Here is a 20,166-nt window from a genome sequence, read left to right as displayed (position 1 = left end):
AAGTAGCAGTATAGTATTTACATTAGATAACACACTAAACAATATAGTAATTAATATATTAGTAAAAATAAAGAAAATAAAGCAGCTATGTTCAAAGAACTTTAAGGAAATGAAAAGTGAGGTGTCGACCAAAGCTTGTAGGGCTAACGTGAATGAGGCATTCAAGTGGGAAACCCATCCAGTTCTACCTTTTTGAACTTTTCCTGTAGTGGCCAGGAATTAGGTAGGGATCAGAAGAACAGAGTGACACAGGGAAATCCCACTTTACATGACGTTGGGCAAATTACTTAGCTCTATATGCCTCAGTTTTCTCATTGATAGATTGAGGATATTTGTGTATCTTTACTATCAAACCATTTGAAGAGATAAATGAGCTAACATATGCCAAGTTCTTTAAATTGTGTACAATTCAAGTACAAGCTAAGTAATAAATGTTTGTTATTATTAAAAGAGGAAAATTCTGTGAGTAATTTTATTACACGAAGTGAATTTACCTTTGGTTTGCCAATCATTTCCTTCATTGTCCAGATAACTCTTCAAAATGAATTCTGTTTTCAAACATTAAAACCAAAACATCAAAACTTCCTCTCACCTCTTCTCACCTTCTTTAGTGCTTACCACAGTGTTAATATTACAAAAGTGCTGTGAGAATTTCCTGTATTGTGGTTCCTGGAACACATTAGAAGCTTCTGATTTTACTGCTTCTTATTCGTATGGTAATACATGGCTCATCAATAGGTAATTCAAAAACATCATTTAAATACACAATTTTTCATTCTACTTTTTTGCTATATTTCTTCACACTCAACTTTCCGAGTCTTTCAACTCCAGCTCAGCTCCAACAATTCAACGCTGTTTTTTCTGAACAAGTACACATCGTGCCTTCTCTACATTGCTCTTGGAACATAACTTCTCATGGCAGGTATGTGTGATTTCAATCGCCAAATTAAAAATAACCAGAAAAGCTATTTCTGGGATTGGCTAATTTTGGGGTAGTGCTTTAAGAGAAAAGGACATGATTAACAGTGGATATTTTCAGGCTTTTCATGCATTAGCACTTTTCCATTCATTTTAGTTTCCTGATTCTTCATTGTTTAACTCAGAAATGATTCTATGAAATTTTTATGACAGGTTTAACGAGTGGCTTCTGGCAGGGCTACCTCTAAATTCTGAACAAGAACTGAACTCTAACCTGGTTAAATTGTGAGCAACGGAATTCTAATATAGAAATAGAAAGTGCCAAATATTAATGGCGCAATGCTTAAAAGTTTTAAACTTACTGTTTATGTGGTGACATCTAGAAATTACACAAATGAACAGTTTGACATATTGTACTGTTGTTAATGACAACATCATTATTTGAGAGTGTGGCAGTGTCAGCACAGAATCTCCTAATGTTGAAATGTTTTAGGTCAAAAGCCTAGAAACAAGCAATCTTGAGTGTGAACAAATGTAATGTTCTTGGGGAAGAAAAGATTGTTTGCGTATCATAATTCAATGTACTGCGAAATGAACCCAGGCCTCCAAGGCATCACCCATCTATTGGTTGTAGAAAGAGTTATCACATGAAGTCCAGAATGTTTCTATGTCTTCTTTTCCCTGCAATATCTCTATGAAGCCATGAGCGGCTAGACATTTATCAGAGCAAAGCTGCACTGAGATGAGGAGAGGACACACTCTCAAGTAGTATTACTGTGACAATGGTAGATTACGTTAAGTGAAAGATCCTTGAGCTAGACCCACTTTCATTTGATTTCGGACTTGGATACTTGCTTGCTTGGATAACTTGAGAAAATAACATTATTACTGGACCTTATGTTTTCTCACCTACCTAATGAGAATCACACTATCTATCTTACGATTTGGTTGAGAGAAGAAAAATAAATGGCAATTATGTAAGTTCATAAAACACAACTTGGTGCCTGCTAATATCTTCTTCCTCTGGATCTTTAAGCTTCTCTGTCGGTTTTAAACATACATGGTAAATTCACTTTACTGAGACAGAGCTGGTAGAGTAGAAAATGTTTGAATAATCTCCGTGAAGAATAAGATACATCACATAAAAATGCTGGTGTTGGGTGAAGTCCTGATTGGAAAGTCTTCATTTTTCAGTGTTTTATTGGCAAGCTGACACCCTTATCAAATGAAAGAATGTTTTGGATTCCCTCTCACTAGTTTCTGCTTTTAAGATCTCAGCTCCCGTGTTTGCTCTTTAAGTCATTACCCTGTCTGTCTTTCTTACAGTGTTTAAGGCCACCTTCTGGAGGTTGATTTCTGGGACCTTAGGGATAATATGCCTTTCGTTGATGGCCACACTGGGAATTTTGTTAAAAAATTGTAAGTTCTTCTAAGCACGTCTCCATCAAAATCAAAACTGTGATGACATCATTTAATAATAAAGGCTTCATCTTACTAATGTTAATATGTTATTATTTCAGAAACCCATATCTAATTAAACAAATTTCTAATCATTCATTATAGCTTTTACTAAACTGAGCATTGAGTCAGCATTTACTCCAGGACCCAACATAGAACTCCAGAAAGGTAGGGCATATTTTTTGGAAAGCTTGGCATTGGTAAAGGATGAAATAAGCAGTTCTTTGTTTCTCACACGAAGAAGCATGATAGAATATTATACTTAGTAATAGAAATTTGCCTGCCAGTGTAGGATAGTCTCATTTTACTGTTCTCTAATGTAAACATGATTAAATTACATTGAATGTGCATCATTTATACATTTAACTAATTAGGAAAATGGTATCTGAAATGAAAAATACATGAGTGGTCATCATTAGGTAACAAAAACTAAACCGCAGGAAACATTACAGTTAATCCTCATTACCTGCCTGAATTTGCTTATGATCTATACTTTTGCATCTCATACTTTTCCCTTTTGATTCTTAAATGATGCAAAATATAGTGCACAGATTTCTAAATCTTACTTATCCAATGGAAGCCAGCTCAAAGTCCAATTTTCTTTCTTTCTTTTATTTTTAGAGACAGAGTTTTGCTCTTGTCTCCCAGGTTGGAGTGCAGTGGTGCTATCTCAGCTCACTGCCACCTTCTCCTCCTGGGTTCAAGAGATTTTCCTGCCTCAGCCTCCCACGTAGGTGGAACTACAAGCACCCACCACCGTGCCCGGCTAATTTTTGTATTTTTAGTATAGAGAGGGTTTCGCCATGTTGGCCATGCTGGTCTTGAAATCCTGACCTTAGGTGATCCACCCGCTTGGCCTCCCAAAGTGCTGGGACGACAGGCATGAGCCACTCTGCCCGGCAGAGCCACAGCACCCAGCCCAGATTTTCTAAATATATTTTTTTCCAAATGCACCCCAAGTTGTCTCATCATCTTCTGTGATCATATACTGCTTCATTTACAGTGTAACATCTTGGCCGGGCGCAGTGGCTCATGCCTGTAATCCGAGCACTTTGGAAGGCTGGAGGTAGGCATATTACTTGAGGTCAGAAGTTTGAGACAAGCCTGGCCAACATAGTGAAACCTCATCTCTACTAAAAATACAAAAATTAGCCAGGCATAGTGGTGCACACCTGTAGTCTCTGTTACATAGGAAGCTGAGGCATGGAGAATTGCTCGAACCTGGGAGGCAGAGGTTGCAGTGAGCTGAGATGGCACCACTGCACTCCAGCCTGGGCAACGCAGCAAGACTCTGTCTCAAAAATAAATAAATAAATACATACATACATAAATGGTGCAACATCTTCAGCACCACTTATATGGCAACAATTTGAGTGCCTATGCTATGTCATGCTTTTTATTACTGTAGATAACAAATGTTGAAAACACTATTATGGATAAACTATGTAATTAAGACTCAAGATAATTGGTTTATTTATATTTCCTTTCAAACATATCAGAATTCTCCAAATGTACCAAAAATCCCACCCCCCTCATCATTTTTTCTTTTTTTTTTGAGACAGAGTTTCACTCTTGTTACCCAGGCTGGAGTGCAGTAGTGCAATCTCAGCTCACCACAACCTCCACCTCCTGGGTTCCAGCGATTCTCCTACCTCAGCCTCCCGAGTACCTAGGATTACAGACATGTGCCACCACACTCAGCTGACTTTTTTTTTTTTTTTTTTGTATTTTTAGTAGGGACAGGGTTTCTCCATGTTGGTCAGGCTGGTCTCAAACTCCCGACCTCAAGTGATCTGCCCACCTCAGCCTCCCAAAGTTCTGGAATTATAGGTGTGAGCCATAATTCTGTATGTATATACATACATAATATATATGTATATATACACTCCTGACCAGTGCCATATTCTTTTCTGACTCAGAAAACATGCTAAAATGTTTTCCTCCTTTCAGTCTCTTTCATCTAGTTAACTTCTATTTCTGCTACAGTACTTAGTTTCGAGTTACTTCCTCAAAAAAGGTTCTTCTAACTGCCCCTCATCTTACACTCTGCTACATGCTGTTTTAAAATACTTAATTGTTTTTGTGTACTTACCTAAATCATCATTAAGTATCGTTAATAAATTATTGAAAATTATATAATTCTGGTTCTATCTCTAGAATATAATCTCCATGAGGAAAAAATACCGTGTTCATGTCTAATTAGTTCACATTAATAGCCCCTGAACTGTGGTGTAAACAGTAGATTCTGAAAGAATGTTAAAAGAATAAACAGCAAATAAATGTTGCATAATGAAATGGCATTGAAGGAAACGTCATCTCCTATGTCATTAGCTATGTTTTATCTTTTCTGTCAGACTCTGACTGCTGTTCTTGCCAGGAAAAATGGATTGGTTATCGATGCAACTGTTACTTCATTTCCAGCGAATCTAGAACCTGGAATGAAAGTAGGCATCTCTGTGCTTCTCAGAAATCCAGTCTTCTTCAGCTTCAAAGCAGAGATGAACTGGCATGTACTAAGTCTGATTTTCTACATTTTCTTTGATCTAGAAAAATATACTATCTAAACAAGTTAAATACTTTAAGTAATTAATCAGATCATAAGTGGATGGTTATATTGGAATTGAGTTATTGATTCCGTGTACCTTAAAATAGTCATTGTAATATTAAATTTCTTGGTGATTTATATCATAGGAATACAAATCAAGATAGGTGCAAAATAAAGTGAAAGAAACTTTTCAGGAAGAATCCAAAGTCATATTTACCCATTTTAGATAATAGGTCATTATATTTACCCATTTTATTTAAAGAGCCAACTAAATGTGATTTTTAGCTCTTTCAATTAAATTTCTTTTTTTAAAATAATTTTCTAGTTTTTGTCATCCTTCTGGCATATAAGCTAGTATGGAAAATATGGTAAGAAAAATTACTAAATTTTTTTTTTTTTTTTTGAGACAGAGTTTCACTCTGTTGCCCAGGCTGGAGTGCACTGGCATGATCTCAGCTCACTACAACCTCTACCTCCTTGGTTCAAGCAATACTACTGTCTCAGCCTCCTGAGTAGCTGGGATGACGGGTGCATGCCATCAGTATTTTTAGTAGAGACAGGGTTTCGCTATGTTAGCCAGGCTGGTCTTGAACTCCTGATCTTGGGTGGTCCACCCGCCTCTGCCTCCCAAAGTGCTAGGATTACAGGTGTGAGATGCCATGCATGGCCCTAATTGCCCAATCCATAAGAAAAAGTGAAAAATTCTCCAGATGCATGCAGCACCTGTGCTGATTATAGGTTGAGTAGATTATACTCATGAGGTGAATCTTATCATTCATCATTTCAGAATACCATCATTTAGGAATCAAATTTAATTGATCCCCTGTAAAGAAAGTGTTACACGAAGACTCTGTCTCCTTTTATAAGGGTTTTAATTCTTCAAGAAGTGAGATTTTGTGGTATTTTTCATCCATATATGAATGGGCCAGATAAATAAGAACTTTGAGTCATTATTTATCAAAGGTATTATTTGACTATACCTTTTGTGTGATGGACAGGCTGAATCTTACTCTGAACACTGACTTTCCTTCAAAATCTGTTATCCTCAGAGTAGATTAAAATTAGATTAATGTGATTGTCTTTTACTTGAAGCAGGATTTTATGAGCTCCAGTCAACAATTTTACTGGATTGGACTCTCGTATAGTGAAGAACAAAATGCCTGGTTATGGGAGAGTGGCTCTGTACTCTCCCAGGATCTGTAAGTTTCTGCCAGTCATTACCTTTTTTGCTCTTTATGAATTTGTCCTTAGATGTGACTAGCAAAGGTAAAATCCAGGAGCACTGTGGCTGAAATAACCTTCTCTAGGGCATGAAAATACAGAAAAAGGAAAAGGTACAACAAAATAACAATTTTAGATCTGCCTAGAACATCCAAGTTTATGTTCAAGTGACATAAAGTTAGTGTATTTGTGGACATAAAATAACTTTAACATATGCTTTTTTTTTTGCCTTAGTACAAGCACTTGGCAGTATATGTGCATGTACAGATACTCGTATACACAGAGGCAATCCAGATAAAACAGTATATCCATTATTTTATTTATTCTGGCAGACGCCAATATTCTTAGCATCCTTTTATATTTTGTATACTGTAGAATTATTTTCAGTATATGTGTACTTTTTCAATCTCATTTTCATTTATAAACATGAGATTTGCAACATCACACAGGGACAAAGTTTATGCTCTGGCTTGTTTCTGCTTTCCTAGACTAGATCAGATAATACATCTTAAACAAAATAAAAGTAAAGCATATCACACATTTAAACCATTAATGACAACAGAAAATCAACAAGGAAAAATCCCTGGCCTCAGTGATACTGATTGGTGAGAAAACAACTGGGTATTTCATAGCATTGTACTAGAGAATCATGAAAATTGTGGTTACTGAAAAAGAAAAAAGGACTCGATATGTTAATATCTCACTCAAATGCTTTTCAAGTTACATCATTTAATTGAAAACTTCCCTGATAATTCTCACTTCCTTTTTCCATATGTTAACGCTTTCTTCTTCATTACAGATTTCCATTGTTTGGAACTTCTAATCGAAAGAACTGCATAGCATATAATCCAAAGGGAAATGCTGTAGATGAACCCTGTGAAATTAAAAATCGTTTTATCTGTAAGCAACAGGTCATTTAAATGTTTCTTGGGGCAGAGAAGGTGGAGAGTAGAGACCCAACATTACTAATAATGATATATTTACCTGTTATATTATTACTTCTTGTCTACTTCTGGAATCTATAAATGTTTCAAACAGTGTCTTATACAATTGTCATATATGTGAAATAATGTGTTTTACAATTGATGAAATTTGTACATTTACATCTGAAATTATAAAGTTAATATAAAGAATTTTGTATTTTGATTTGATGTATATATTTAATGTTAAATTTGATGTAGTTTTATTGCAGATTTATGTAACTTTATTTACATTCTTGCTAATTCTCAGCAGAAATTTAAATAAAATTTAACTCACATCAAATAAAATTTAACTCACACTGCCTAAGCTGGAGTGCTGTGGCAAGATCATAGCTCATTACAACCTCAACTCCTGGGCTCAAGTGATCCTCCTGACTCAGCCTCCCAAGTGGCTAGGACTACAGGTGCCATGCCACTATGCCCAGCTAATTTTTATTTTTTAATTTTTTGTGAAGACAAGGTCTCGCTACGTTGCCCAGGCTGGTCTTGAACTCATGGTCTTGAGTGATTCTCCAACCTTGGTCTCCCAAAGTGCTGGGATTACAGGTGTGAAACACCATCCCTGGCCCTCTTCACATTCTTGTATGAAGACTGATTTAGGAAAAATGCACTTCAGTTAACTTACAAAAGATATAGGATGAAATATAATATGTTTAATTTGAACTAAGACAGCTTATTATGAATTGCTCTTTCTGGAGATTTTTAATATTTTGGTTTTGTTGTCCATGTGATTATAAAATTATATATTTCTTAATTAAAAAATTTAACATAAGCAAGCATGTAATGGTTATAGATATTTTTTGTGCTAACCCTCCTATCTCCCTGACCTCCTCTCATGAGGCATTGTCTTCTGTTTTAACACTTAAGAGTGTTTTTCTCTGCTATGTATCAAAGCTGGTCTATTTTCATCATTGATGTAATGAAAAAAAATCATTTTGATTGACTTAAGATGGAAGAATTTGGACTGGGTGTGGTGGTTTATGCCTGTAATCTCAGTAGGAGGCCGAGGCAGGCAGATCACTTGAGGTCAGGAGTTCAAGACCAGCCCGGCCAACATGGTGAAACCCTGTGTCTACTAAAAATATAAAAATTAGCTGGACATGATAGTGCACACCTATAGTCCCAGCTATTTGGGAAGCTGAGGCAAGAGGATCACTTGAACCTGGGAGGTGGAGGTTGCAGTGAGCCAAGAGTGCACCACTGCACTCCAGCCTGGGGGACAGAGCAAGACTACTCAAAAAAAAAGGGGGGGAAGGATTTGGAACCTTAGTTGCATCTGAAAACCTGCCTCATCTTTGTCATTTAGTGTAATCTAAACATGGAGTAACATTCCATCATAATCCCAAATCCTACTCAAACTAAAGGGGAAGGGATGACGCAGGTGTACACTAGGCCACTGGGGTACCGATTAGAAACCACTTTAGAGTTATGTCTACTGTACCCACATAATCCTAAAAATATGTTACAACTGCTACTTCATAGTTTATGTCATTTTATTTATTTATTTTGAGACAGGGTTTCATTCCCGTTGCCCAGGCTGTAGTGCAATCATACAATTACAGTTCACTGCAGATTTGACTTCCTGGGCACAGGTGATCCTCCCATCTCAGCCTTCTGAGTACTTGGGACTAAGGTGCCAGCCACCATGCCCAGCTAATTTTTCATATCATTTGTAGAGATGGGGTTTCTCAATATTACCCAGGCTGGTCTTGAACTCCTGGGCTCAAGAGTTCTGCCTGCCTTGGCTTCCCAAAGTGCTGGAATTACAGACATAAGCCACGGTGCCCAGCCACTTTATATAATTTAAACACTGCCTTTTGGTTCCTTAATTGACATATGCTAGGACAAGTAATTATTTTCTGGCTTCCCCAGTATATTGATTCTTGATTCCTCCATTAGTTGTGAAGTCCTAATTAGGGAAAAGGAGGCTGGTGGGAGCAGGGGGAAGGCAGAAAAAGAAAGCACATAAGCTATTAGTCTGCCTTTCTTCATGGTCCAGGACATGGGCCATGTGCTTAAGTATCACCAGACACCTGTAAGTTAACTCACTGCAACTCTGGCGTTATCAGTACCGTACAAAGTCCTCTGCAGCATACAGCATAAATCCTATTCCATAACATTCCCGGCAAGCCTTTGTTTCTTTGCAGTTGGCTTTCCTTCTGCTGATGCTGCCTGTTGCCTCCCTGGAAACATATTTTCCTACTTTTCTTTAATGAATCTGCCTTTCTTACCTACAACTGTCTTGGTAAATTCTTTTACCTCAAAGCCACTGGCTCAGATAGCTGTTGCTCACCCACAATATTAGTGTATTAGTCTGTTCTCATGCTGCTAATAAAAATATACCCGAGACTAGGTAATTTATAAAATAAAGAGGTGTAATTGACTCATGATTCTTCAGGGCTGGAGAAGCCTCAGGAAACTTACAATAATGGCAGAAGGGAAAGAAAACACTTCCTTCTTCACATGGCAGCAGTAAGGAGAAGCTCTGAGCAAAAGGGAAAAAAGCCCCTTATTAAATAATCAGATCTAGTGAGAACTCATTATCACTCCCACTACCACTCCTCACTCCCACGAAATGTGAGGATTATGGGCACTACAATTCAAGATGAGACTTGGGTGGAGACGCAGCCAAGCCATATCAGTTAGTGACATTTAATTCTCATAATGCATGCATAAGAAAGTGAGTTATTTTATATCTGAACTGGGACAGCTCTTTGTTTATTTCCAGAAATGCCTTGGTGTCTATTTTTGACTTTTGGCCATGATATGGTCGGAACTCACTATAAATCATTAGTTAGCTAGTTAGCCTAACTAATGGTTTGTCATAAGCTCTTTAAAGTTCAAAATCCCTCAGTGGAATCTAGGGTCAATTTGTTTATTGATAGTTTCCACCTGAGATAATGACAAATCTTGTGTCTGCTATGTGACCAAATGGACATACAAGACTGCAGGAAATTTCAGTTTCAGTTCTTCTGAAACCCAGTTTCATCACACAAATAGCGGGTTTCATCCAGAGATGAAGGGTGTCTTTGTACAAATAAGAACACTGAAGAGCTTGTTTCTAGATGTCTCTTTGTCCCACACTGCTGATTTGAATTGTCTTTCTCCTACTCCAACATATTCCTTTCCCTTATTGAAAGCTTTTCATGAGTATGTTCACTGGAACCTTATAATTCCTTTCAGTTATCTATACCCGGAAATGTCAGTTCTATAATTTTTGACTTTCTGAAACTTTTCTCTTTATATCCTAGCCAGTGGTTGAAAAACTTTTTTCAAAGAACTATATAGCATTTATTTTCAACTTTGTGAGCCATCCTATGTTGAAACTACTCAACCTTGCCATGACAGTGCTAAAGAAGACATAAATAATACAAAAATGAACGGTCTGACTGTGTTACAAAAGCATTTTATTGACAAAACATACGGCGAGACAAATTTGGTCATAGGCCATGGTTTGCCAACACGTGCCCAAGTGTGTGAGGTGAGACTCTAAGGCCGTTATTCTCCTTCCTGCTTTAATCTTTTCCACATCACTTCTTACCAGTTGTAAATGTACTTATAAATTTTGCTATGTGTAAACGGTTATGGCTCTTACTATCAATCTGTGTTCATTTTAAAGGGTAAAAATCTACAAATTATGTGTCATAGCCAAATTGCAAGATGTTCATCAATGATTTCCACCTGTGGTGTACATACCTTTGTGGAATTTCCTTCCACACTGGGTTGACCTGTGTGACCAATGAAATAAAGCAGAAATGACTGGGCATGGTGGCTCACGCCTGCAATCCCGAGGCAGGCAGATCACCTGAGATCAGGAATTTGAGACCAGCCTGGCAAACATGGTGAAACCCCATCTCTACTAAAAATACCAACATACAAAAATTAGGTGATTGGCTTCTGTAATCCCAGATACTCAGAGGCTGAGGCAGGAGAATGCTTGAAACCAGAAGGCGGATGTTGCAGTGAGCTGAGGTTGCACCACTGCACTCTAGCCAGTGTGAAACTCCGGAGAGTAAAACTCCATCTCAAAAAAAGAAAAGAAGAAAAAAAAGTAATAAATAAATAAAGTGGAAATGATGATATGTCTTTTCTGAGAATAGGTCATCAAAGATATTATGACTTCTTTCTTTTTCCTCTCTCCCAGATCACTTGATATGGAGAAAATCAGTTACCATGTCATGAGCAGCCTCGTTGAAAGGACCATGTGGCAAGGAACTGAAGACTCTATGCACAACCAGCAAGGAACTGAAGTCTGTTTCCAACGGCCATGTTATAAGCCTTCTTTGCATGTATGGGCTCCAGTCCTAGTCAAGCCTTCAGGTGATTACAGCCCCCAGCCAACGTCTTGACGGCAACCTCATGTGAGACTCTGAGCTAGGTCCATCCTACTATGCTTTTGAGGATTCCTTGTTCTCAGAAACTGTGTGAAACAGTAAACTGTTTATTCTTTTAAGTTGCTAAGTATTAATGTTTCACATAGCAATAGATAACCAATACATATTTTGGTACCTAGAACGAAGTTACTGTTACAAAGAGAAAGAAAACACTAAAATTTTGGAGTGCTTGAAAACAGGCAGTGGATGGAGGCTAAAAGGACAGGAAAGACTGAAAGCTTTGAGTAAGGGCTTATAGTAGGGAAGTGAAAACATATTAGAAACTGGAGAAAGTAAAAAGCTTTCTATTTAGTGCCAGAAAGTTTAGCAACACTTTTGCCTGTAGTATTGTGGAAGGTAGAAAATGTACTGAATGAATTAAGAGAATGCTCTAAAGTCATTTCCAGTCAGAGTATCGAAGATACTGTCTGCTTTCTTCCTACTGCCTATATTACAATGCTATAAAAGACACATAACCTATTGGAAGGACTTTTAAACAAAAGAAGTTAGAACTTTATAGTTTTGAGATTCCTGGACTCTCAAATTTTAGCATGTCAAAAATGCTAAAATTGAGAAATAGATTCTGAGCAAAGGTCTAATCTAGGGTGCTCTCAGGAAAGCATGATTCTAAAGAAGAAGCTGTGGGCGTGACTAAAATTTCCTGTAAATGTCATAGAAAGAACATAGGTAATGCCTCAATTCAGTCTGATGAAGGATCTATAAAGGTCAAATAATAGGGCTTCTAGACAGCCCTAGGGCATTGTCCCTCAGCTGTTTCAGCAGAAACTCCAGGTAGAGAGAAGACTGAAGGGATTTATACATGTGGTTTTTACAAACAGAGTTCATAGAAAACCCCAGAACATTTCTGAGATGACTATGTCAGTAGAAAAATGACAGTGAAGTGCTACCTTGTATTAAAAACTAGGAATGATTCAAAGGACAGAGCTAAGAACCTATAAGGTGGATCCAGGAGTTATAAAGAGTCACTTCATAACAGAAACAGGACTGAGTCCTGATCAAGTAAGTCCCAACATTTGCTGTGCTAGACTTTAAATTCTTATGCATCAGTGACTCCTATGTAATTCTCATGCCCCTCCCTCTTTTGAACAAGGATGTCTGTAGAGTTCATTCTTTTGGATGTTGAGTATATAAGGGAAGACAATCTCTAGTATTGTTAACTTCACAAGTATTTACATGGAGAAAAATTATACTCAAGAAGCTAAACTTCAGGAACTACACTTGGTGAGTCTCACCCATACTTGGGTGTGACAAATTTCTGGACTTTGTGCTGACATTGTAACGGGATGAGAATTGGGAGTCTGTGTGGATTTTGTATGTGGGAGGGATGTAAATAATTTGGGGCCAAAGTTTAGACTCTTGTAAACAGCTTCCTATATGCTCCAAATGATCCCTGTTTCTTGGAATTTAACACTTTTGATGTAATCAATTACATTGTATAAGGGTTGATCAGTGCAACCAAGAGAATAAGGCAGAAGTTACAGCATGTCACTTTTGAGGCTAGATTATAAAAGACAGTATGTCTTCGGCTTTGCCCTTTCTCATTTCATTTGATTTGGTGGAAGCCACCTACCTTGTCACGAGCAACTCTGAAGCATTCCATGTGGCAAAGAACTGAGGCCTCCTATAAACAGCTAGCAAGGAACTGCAGCCTCTTGCAGACAGCCATGTGCGTGAGCCTCCTTGGTTCAACTCTCCAGCCAGTGTCAAGCCTTAGATAACTACAACCCAACCAACATTTCGACTGCAACCTCATGAGACATCCTGAGCTAGAACCACCTAGCGCAATTGCTCCTGATTCCTGACCTCAAGAAACTGTGTGTAGTGAAACGTTTTGTTTTAAGCTTACAGGTTTGAGGATAATTTGTTCTTTATAGTAGTTAGCGACTACAATGTTTCATCATCATGACCTCAGGAATAGAGGACATACTGATTGACTGATTGATTGATTGAGATGGAGTCTCACTCTGTCACCCAGGCTGGAGTGCAGTGATGTAATCTCGGCTCGCTGCAACTTCTGGTTCACGCGATTCTCATGCCTCAGCCACCTGAGTAGCTGGGATTACAGGCACCCACATTACACCTGGCTACTTTTTGTATTTTCAGTAGACAGGGGGTTTTGCCATGTTGGCCAGGGTGGTCTCCAAATCCTGGCTTCAAGTAATCCACCCACATTGGCCTCCTGAGTGCTGGGATTATGCGAAGGCATGAGCCATCGCGTCCAGCCAAAGAGAGGACATTTTAGAGCCCAATAGTAAGCTAGAATTATATTTCCTTCTTTGAGGTTCTATGATTATAACCCTTATACAATAAGAAGCAAACTCTTCTGCCAGATTAAAGGTTTATTTTTTTGTGTAGTTTTGAGTTCTCAGTTATGTTATATAACCCATGAGGGTCACTTTGTTCTCATTGAAAATATCCTTCCAAGAGCCCTTACCCACCTGCTGTTATTTGGACCGGCGCCTTACTAGACCTGCTCCACGAACTGCTCTCATGAAATTTTTCTTCACTAATTTTCTCATTTACACTAAATACTTCATTGGTTACACCTTTATATATTTTTAATGGCGTGAAAATACAATAAAGAATACCTATTTTACATTTACATTTAAATCTTTAAGCTATGCCTACACTTAGATGATTACCACCACATTGAAATATAGACTGTCTAGCACCACCAAGACTCTCCTGCTGTTTGCTAATTGATACTGTCTCCCCTGTTCCAAGAAAACCACTACTCTGATTTCTGAAAATAGACGTTTGTTTAGCTTGTTCTTGAATTTCATATAAATGGAAGCTTAGCGTATATGATCTTTGTGGTTTCTGTTGCTAAGCTTTACATCTGTGAGATACATCCATATCTTTGTGCAGCAGTAGCTCCTTTTATTGTCATGTAGAATTCATAAGAATGTGTGAAGCCCAGGCGGGTGGATCATGAGGTCAAGAGATCGAGACCATCCTGGCCAACATGGTGAAACCTTGTCTCTACTAAAAAAAAAATACAAAAATAGCTGGGCATGGTGGCACATGCCTGTAGTCCCAGCTACTCAGGAGGCTGAGGCAGGAGAATTGCTTGAACCTAGGAGGCAGACATTGCAGTGAGCCGAGATTGCACCACTGCACTCCAGCCTGGTGCCTGGTGACAGAGCAAGACTCTGTCTCAGAAAAAAACATAAATAAATAATGTATCACAATTTGCTTATTCACTCTAATATCGTTCAACATTTGAGTCATTTCCACTTTTTACTATTATGAGTAAAATTGTTATAAACATTTTAATATATCTCTTGTGGGACAAATGGCTTCATATCTTTGAGTGGATGCCTAGGAGTTGAATTTCTAAGTCATAAGCTGTCATATATCTAGGCCCTTTTGTTCATGCTTTAAAAACTTGTAACCATTTATTTATAAAGTTTATTTATAATTTCACTGGCAGTTTATGTGAGTGTTACTCTACATTCTTGACAACACATAGTATTATGAATTATTTTTGTCTAAGGACCTTCTGGATACTATGCATTTGCATGCAACTGTACATTCAATTTTCATTTCCCTAATAAATATATGCTTACCGCTCATTTTTTTTTAATTTTTATATCCTCTTCTATGTAGTGCTTGTTTAATCTTTCAGCCATTATCTAGTTTTAACAGCATTGCTGCAGTATAATTGAGATACAACTTCATATGCTTAAAGTAGGACATTTGATGTATTTTCCTATCTATGCATCTGTGAAACCATCACTTCAGCAATATATAAAACACATGCTACCTTCAAAAGTATCCTGTTGCCTATATATAACACTTTCCTCTTGCTCCTCCCCCACAGGTGAGTATTGTACTGTATTCTGTTACTCTAAATTTGCCTTTCTGTGTTTTATATAGATAGAAATATATAATACATACATCTGTGGTCTGGATTTTTCATTCAGCATCATAGTTTTTATAGTCATCTATGTTGATACATCTATCAATAATTAATTCCCTTTTATTTCTTCTTTTTGTTTTCTTTTTTTGAGACTGAGTCTTGCTCTGTCACCTGGACTGGAGTAAAGTGACACGATCTTGGCTTACTGCATTCTCTACCTCCTGGGTTCAAGAGATTCTTGAGCCTCAGCCTTGCCAGTAGCTGGGATTACAGATACTCACCAACACGCCCAGCTAATTTTTGTATTTTTAGTAAAGATAAGGTTTCATCATTTTGACCAGGCTGATCTTGAACTCCTGACCTCAAGCAATCCATCTGCCTTGGCTTCCCAAAGTGCTGGGATTACAGGCATGAGCCACCATTCCCCTATCCATTCCCTTTTATTTCTAAGAGTCTCCTGATCCTTGAACAAGATTTGTTTCTTGTACCTCAATATACGTATGCTTATTTTTTTTTTGTTTCTGAGTTTTGTTTTAGGTTCAGTGATACACGTGTAGGCTTGTTATATGAGTACATTGCATGTTGCAGTGGTTTGGTGTACAGATAATTTTGTGATCCTGGTAATCTGCGTAGTACTCAACAGGCAGGTTTTTAATCCTTACCCTTCTCCTACTCTCCACCCTCAAGCAGACCCTGGTGTCTATTGTTTCCTTTTTCTGTGTGCCTATGTACTCCATGTTTAGCTCCCACTTATAAGTGAGAACATTTGGTATTTGGTTTTCTGTTCTTGTGTTAATTCACTTAGGATAATGGCCTTTAGTTCCATCCATGTTGCTGCAAAGGACATAATTTTATTCTTTTTTATGGCTGCATTGTATTCCATGGTATATATGGACCATGTTTTCTTTATCTAGGCCATTGTCTCAATATTCTTAAATCATACCCAGCAATGTTTTGTAGTTTTTAATATGAAGGCCTTTTATGTTTTTATAAGATTTCCCCAAAGTAGTCTTGTGTTTTTAATGCTATTATACATTGTATTTTCTAATTTGAAATTTTTTATTTTAAAATTGTAAATATATATATGTTCATTTATATAGTTCATTATAAGTGTATCTTTTATTGTTCAACCTGCCTAAATTCACTTATTCTAGCAGCATTTCTGTAGATTTCATTGGATTATCTGCATAGATGAATAAAGAGTTTTACCTCTTTCTTTGGAAAACTACATGCCTTTATTTATTTTTATTGCCGTGTCACAGTGGCCTGAACATTCAACACAAAGTTGAATACAAGTGGTGAGTAAAACACCTCATTTTGTTATTGATCTTAGAGCATGAATATTCACTTTTTTGCCTTTATACTTAATTTTAGCTATAGGATTTTCATAAATGCCCTTTACTAGATTGAGAAAGTTCCTTCCTGGTCCTAGTCAGATGAGAATTTTTATTAGGAGTGGATATGACATATGTTTTTATTAAATGCTTTATTCTGCCTTGTTTGAAATCAGATAGTTTTATTTCCCAGTTATAAACCTCAGTTGTTCATGTTATCTTTTTTATGTATCTTTGCATCTATTTGCTAATTTCTTTAAATTTTATTTTATTGGGATCAAAACACAATGTAAGACCTACCCTCAATAAATTTTTCAAGTGTACAGTACAGTATTATTAACAATAGGTACAACGTTGTTTTGTAGATTTCTATAATTTGTTCATCTTGCATAATTGAGGCTTTTTGCCCTTTAATTAACACCTTCCCATTTTTTCCTCTCTCCATTGGCCACTGGTATGTTTTTTATGGAAAAATTATCATTCAAGTCTTTGATGCATTTTTAAATTGGGTTATCTGTGTTTTTTTATATTGAGTTGTAGGAGTTCTCTATATGTTTTGGATATTGACTTTTTTTTTTTTTTGAGACGGGGTTTCGCTTTTGTTACCCAAGCTGGAGTGCAATGGCACGATCTCGGCTCACTGCAACCTCCGCCTCCTGGGTTCAAGCAATTGTCCTGCCTCAGCCTCCTGAGTAGCTGGGATTACAGGCATGCACCACCATGCCCAGCTGATTTTTTTGTATTTTTAGTAGAGACGGGGTTTCACCATGTTGACCAGGATGGTCTCAATCTCGTGATCCACCTGCCTCAGCCTCCTAAGGTGCTGGGATTACAGGCGTGAGCCACCGTGCCCCGCAACTTCTTTTCTGATATATTTTCTCCCATTCCTGTAGATCATCTTTTCATTCCATTAGTTGTTTCCTTTGTGAACCTGGAAAATTTGAGACAGGTCTCAGTTAATTTAGAAAGTTTATTTTGCCAAGGTTGAAAATGCATGCCCGTGACACAGCCTCAGAAGGTCCCGCTGATGTGGGCCCAAGGGGGTCAGAGCACAGCTTGGTTTTATACATTTTAGGGAGACATGAGATGTCAATCAACATATGTAAAATGTACATTGGTTCGGTCTAGAAAGGTGGGACAACTCAAAGCAAAAGTGGAACAATTGGAAGCAAGGAGGGGGCTTCCAGGTCACAGGTAACAGGCAAGTGGTTGCATTCTTTTGAGTTTCTGATTAGGCTTTGCAAACAAAACAGTCAGATATGCATTTATTTCAGTGAGCAAAGAAATGACTTTGAATAGAATGGAAGGCAGTTTTGCCATAAGCAGTTCCCAGCTGGAATTTTCCCTTTAGCTTAGTCAGTGTAGGGGCCCAGTGTATTTTCCTTTCACATCTTTGATGTGAAGAAGCTATTTGTTTGCTGTAGTCCTACTTGTCTATTCTTGCTTTTGTTGCCTGTGCTTTTGGTGTCAGATTGATGAAATCATTGCCAAAACCAATGTCAAAAGGTTTTCCCCCATGTTTTCTTCTAAGAGCTATACGTTTTCAGTACTTACATTTAGTCTTTTAATCCATTTTGAGTTGTGTGTGTGTGTGTGTGTGTGTATGGTATAAGATAAGCAGTTTATGTCTTTCAATATGGATATTCATTTTTCCCATCACTATTTGTTGAAGAAACTGTATTTCCCCTTTAAGTAGTCCTGCCACCCAAAGGCCATTTAACCATATTTGTAACAGTTTATTTCCAAGTTCTCCAAACTGTTTAATTGGTCTATATGTCCATCTGTATGCTAGTGCCACATTGTTTCAATTATTGTGGCTTTGTAATATATTTTGATATAAGAAAGTTTGAAGCCTCTGGCCTTTTGCTTCTTGCTCAAGATTTGTTTGGCTCTTCAGGGTTTCTTGTGATTTCATGTACATTTTAGTATCATTGTTTTCATAATTCTATATAAAATTCTGTTGAGATCTTGATAAGAATTGTATTAAATCTGTAGATCACATCATGAAATCTGAACATTTTAACTATATGAAGTCTTCTAATAAATGAATACGGGAGGATATTTTCATGTTGACATTGTACCCTGCAATTTTACTTAGTTTTAGGAGGTTTTTTTTGTGGATTCTTTGGAGCATGCCATATGAAAACAGGCACCATTTTACTTCTTCCTTTATGATCTGGATGCCTTTTATTTCGTTTTCTTGCCTAAGAACTTTAACAAGGACCAGGGTTAAACAGAAATGACAAATGTAAGCATCCTTGCCTTGTTTCTGATATCAAAGGAGAAGTTTAGCTTTTTCTATAGCATGAAATTAGCTATATGCTTTACATATAGGGCCTTCAAAATGTTAAAATAATTTTCTCAAATTCTAAGTGGCAGGAGTTATTATCATAAAATTGGTGTTAGATATTGTGAAAACATTTTTTCTGAATCTATTGAGATGGTCAGGTTACATTTATCCCTTATTTTATTAATGTGGTATATTACATCAATTGATTTTGTATGTTAGGCTATCCTTGCATCCCAAGGATAAATTCCTTTAAATATACTGTTGAATTTATTTAAATGTACTCCATATACTCCTTTACATGTACTGTTTAATTAATTTTGCTAGTTATTTGTTGAGGATTTTTGTATCTACACTTATTAGAGATATTGGCTTATAGTTTTCTTATGGTATCTTTCCCAGGCTTTGGTGTAATGGTAATGCTGGCCACATAAAATTAATTTGAAAATATGTGTTTTTTTTTATTTTTTATATAATAGCTTGAGAAAGATGAGCATTAATTTCCCCTTAAATATTTGGTGACTTCACCAGAAAAGCCATCTTGTCCTGGGAATTTTTTTGTTGTGAGTTTCTTGATTACTGATTCAATTTTCATTCTAGTTATAGATACACTCAGATTTTCTATTCCTTCATAATTCAGTCTTAGTAGGTACTTGTTTTTATAAATTTTTCATTTTTCTAGGTTATCCAATTTGTTAGCCTATGATTATTTGCAGTTGTCTCTTACCATGTTTTGCATTTCTTTGGCATCAGTTGCAATGTCTCTTACTTTAGTTCTGATTTCATTTATTTGAGGCCTCTCTTAGCCTAGCTAAAGGTTTGTGAATTTATTTATATTTTCCAAAAACGAACTCAGTTTTGTTTACTTTTTATATTTTCTTTCCATTCAGTATTTTATTTCTGAACTAATCTTTATTTCCTTTATTCTTCTAAATTTGAACTTCGTTCTTTTGTGTCTGTCTTTTCTAGTTTTTTGGGGTATGTATTAGTTAATTTTCACTCTGTTGATAAAGACATACCTGAGAGACTGGGTAATTTATAAAGAAAAAGAGGCTTAATGGACTCACAGTTCCATGTAGTTGGGGAGGTCTCATTACCATGGCAAAAGGTAAAAGGCATGTCTTACATGGTGGCAGGCAAGAGAGAATCAAAGCCAAGCCAAAGGGG

The 20,166-nt window shown here is 37.0% G+C and overlaps 1 protein-coding gene across 3 annotated transcripts; it reads left to right on the top strand.

Annotated features, from left to right (window-relative positions):
• The first annotated feature begins 836 nt into the window (after window positions 1-836).
• On the top strand, window positions 837-14,942 carry KLRD1 (killer cell lectin like receptor D1). 3 transcript variants are annotated; one of them, XM_035255325.3, is made up of 6 exons: window positions 2,244-2,337; window positions 2,482-2,544; window positions 4,731-4,882; window positions 6,017-6,120; window positions 6,942-7,042; window positions 11,267-14,942. In XM_035255325.3, the coding sequence occupies exons 1-6, from the start codon at window positions 2,307-2,309 to the stop codon at window positions 11,302-11,304; spliced, it is 489 nt and encodes a 162-aa protein (XP_035111216.3). In that variant the 5' UTR covers window positions 2,244-2,306; the 3' UTR covers window positions 11,305-14,942. The 3 variants fall into 3 exon arrangements, 2 of the variants coding, with proteins under 2 accessions (XP_078194433.1, XP_035111216.3); XR_013522459.1 differs by having other exon boundaries at window positions 837-2,337; window positions 2,482-4,820; window positions 6,014-6,120; window positions 6,942-10,603; XM_078338307.1 differs by having other exon boundaries at window positions 837-2,337; window positions 2,482-4,820; window positions 6,014-6,120.
• The last annotated feature ends 5,224 nt before the right edge of the window (window positions 14,943-20,166 follow it).

Source organism: Callithrix jacchus, chromosome 9, assembly GCF_049354715.1.
Source record: "Callithrix jacchus isolate 240 chromosome 9, calJac240_pri, whole genome shotgun sequence".
Classification (NCBI taxonomy): Eukaryota; Metazoa; Chordata; class Mammalia; order Primates; family Cebidae; genus Callithrix; species Callithrix jacchus.
Note: the sequence above shows the minus strand (reverse complement) of the source record. Positions and strands in the feature narration are given on the sequence as shown.

Excerpts from the sequence above, each read along its gene's own strand:
- KLRD1 (XM_035255325.3), top strand. The coding sequence starts at position 2,307 with ATGGCCACACTGGGAATTTTGTTAAAAAATT. Across the intron at positions 6,121-6,941 it reads TCTGTACTCTCCCAGGATCT|ATTTCCATTGTTTGGAACTT; the intron begins GTAAGTTTCTGC and ends TCTTCATTACAG. Across the intron at positions 7,043-11,266 it reads AATTAAAAATCGTTTTATCT|ATCACTTGATATGGAGAAAA; the intron begins GTAAGCAACAGG and ends CCTCTCTCCCAG.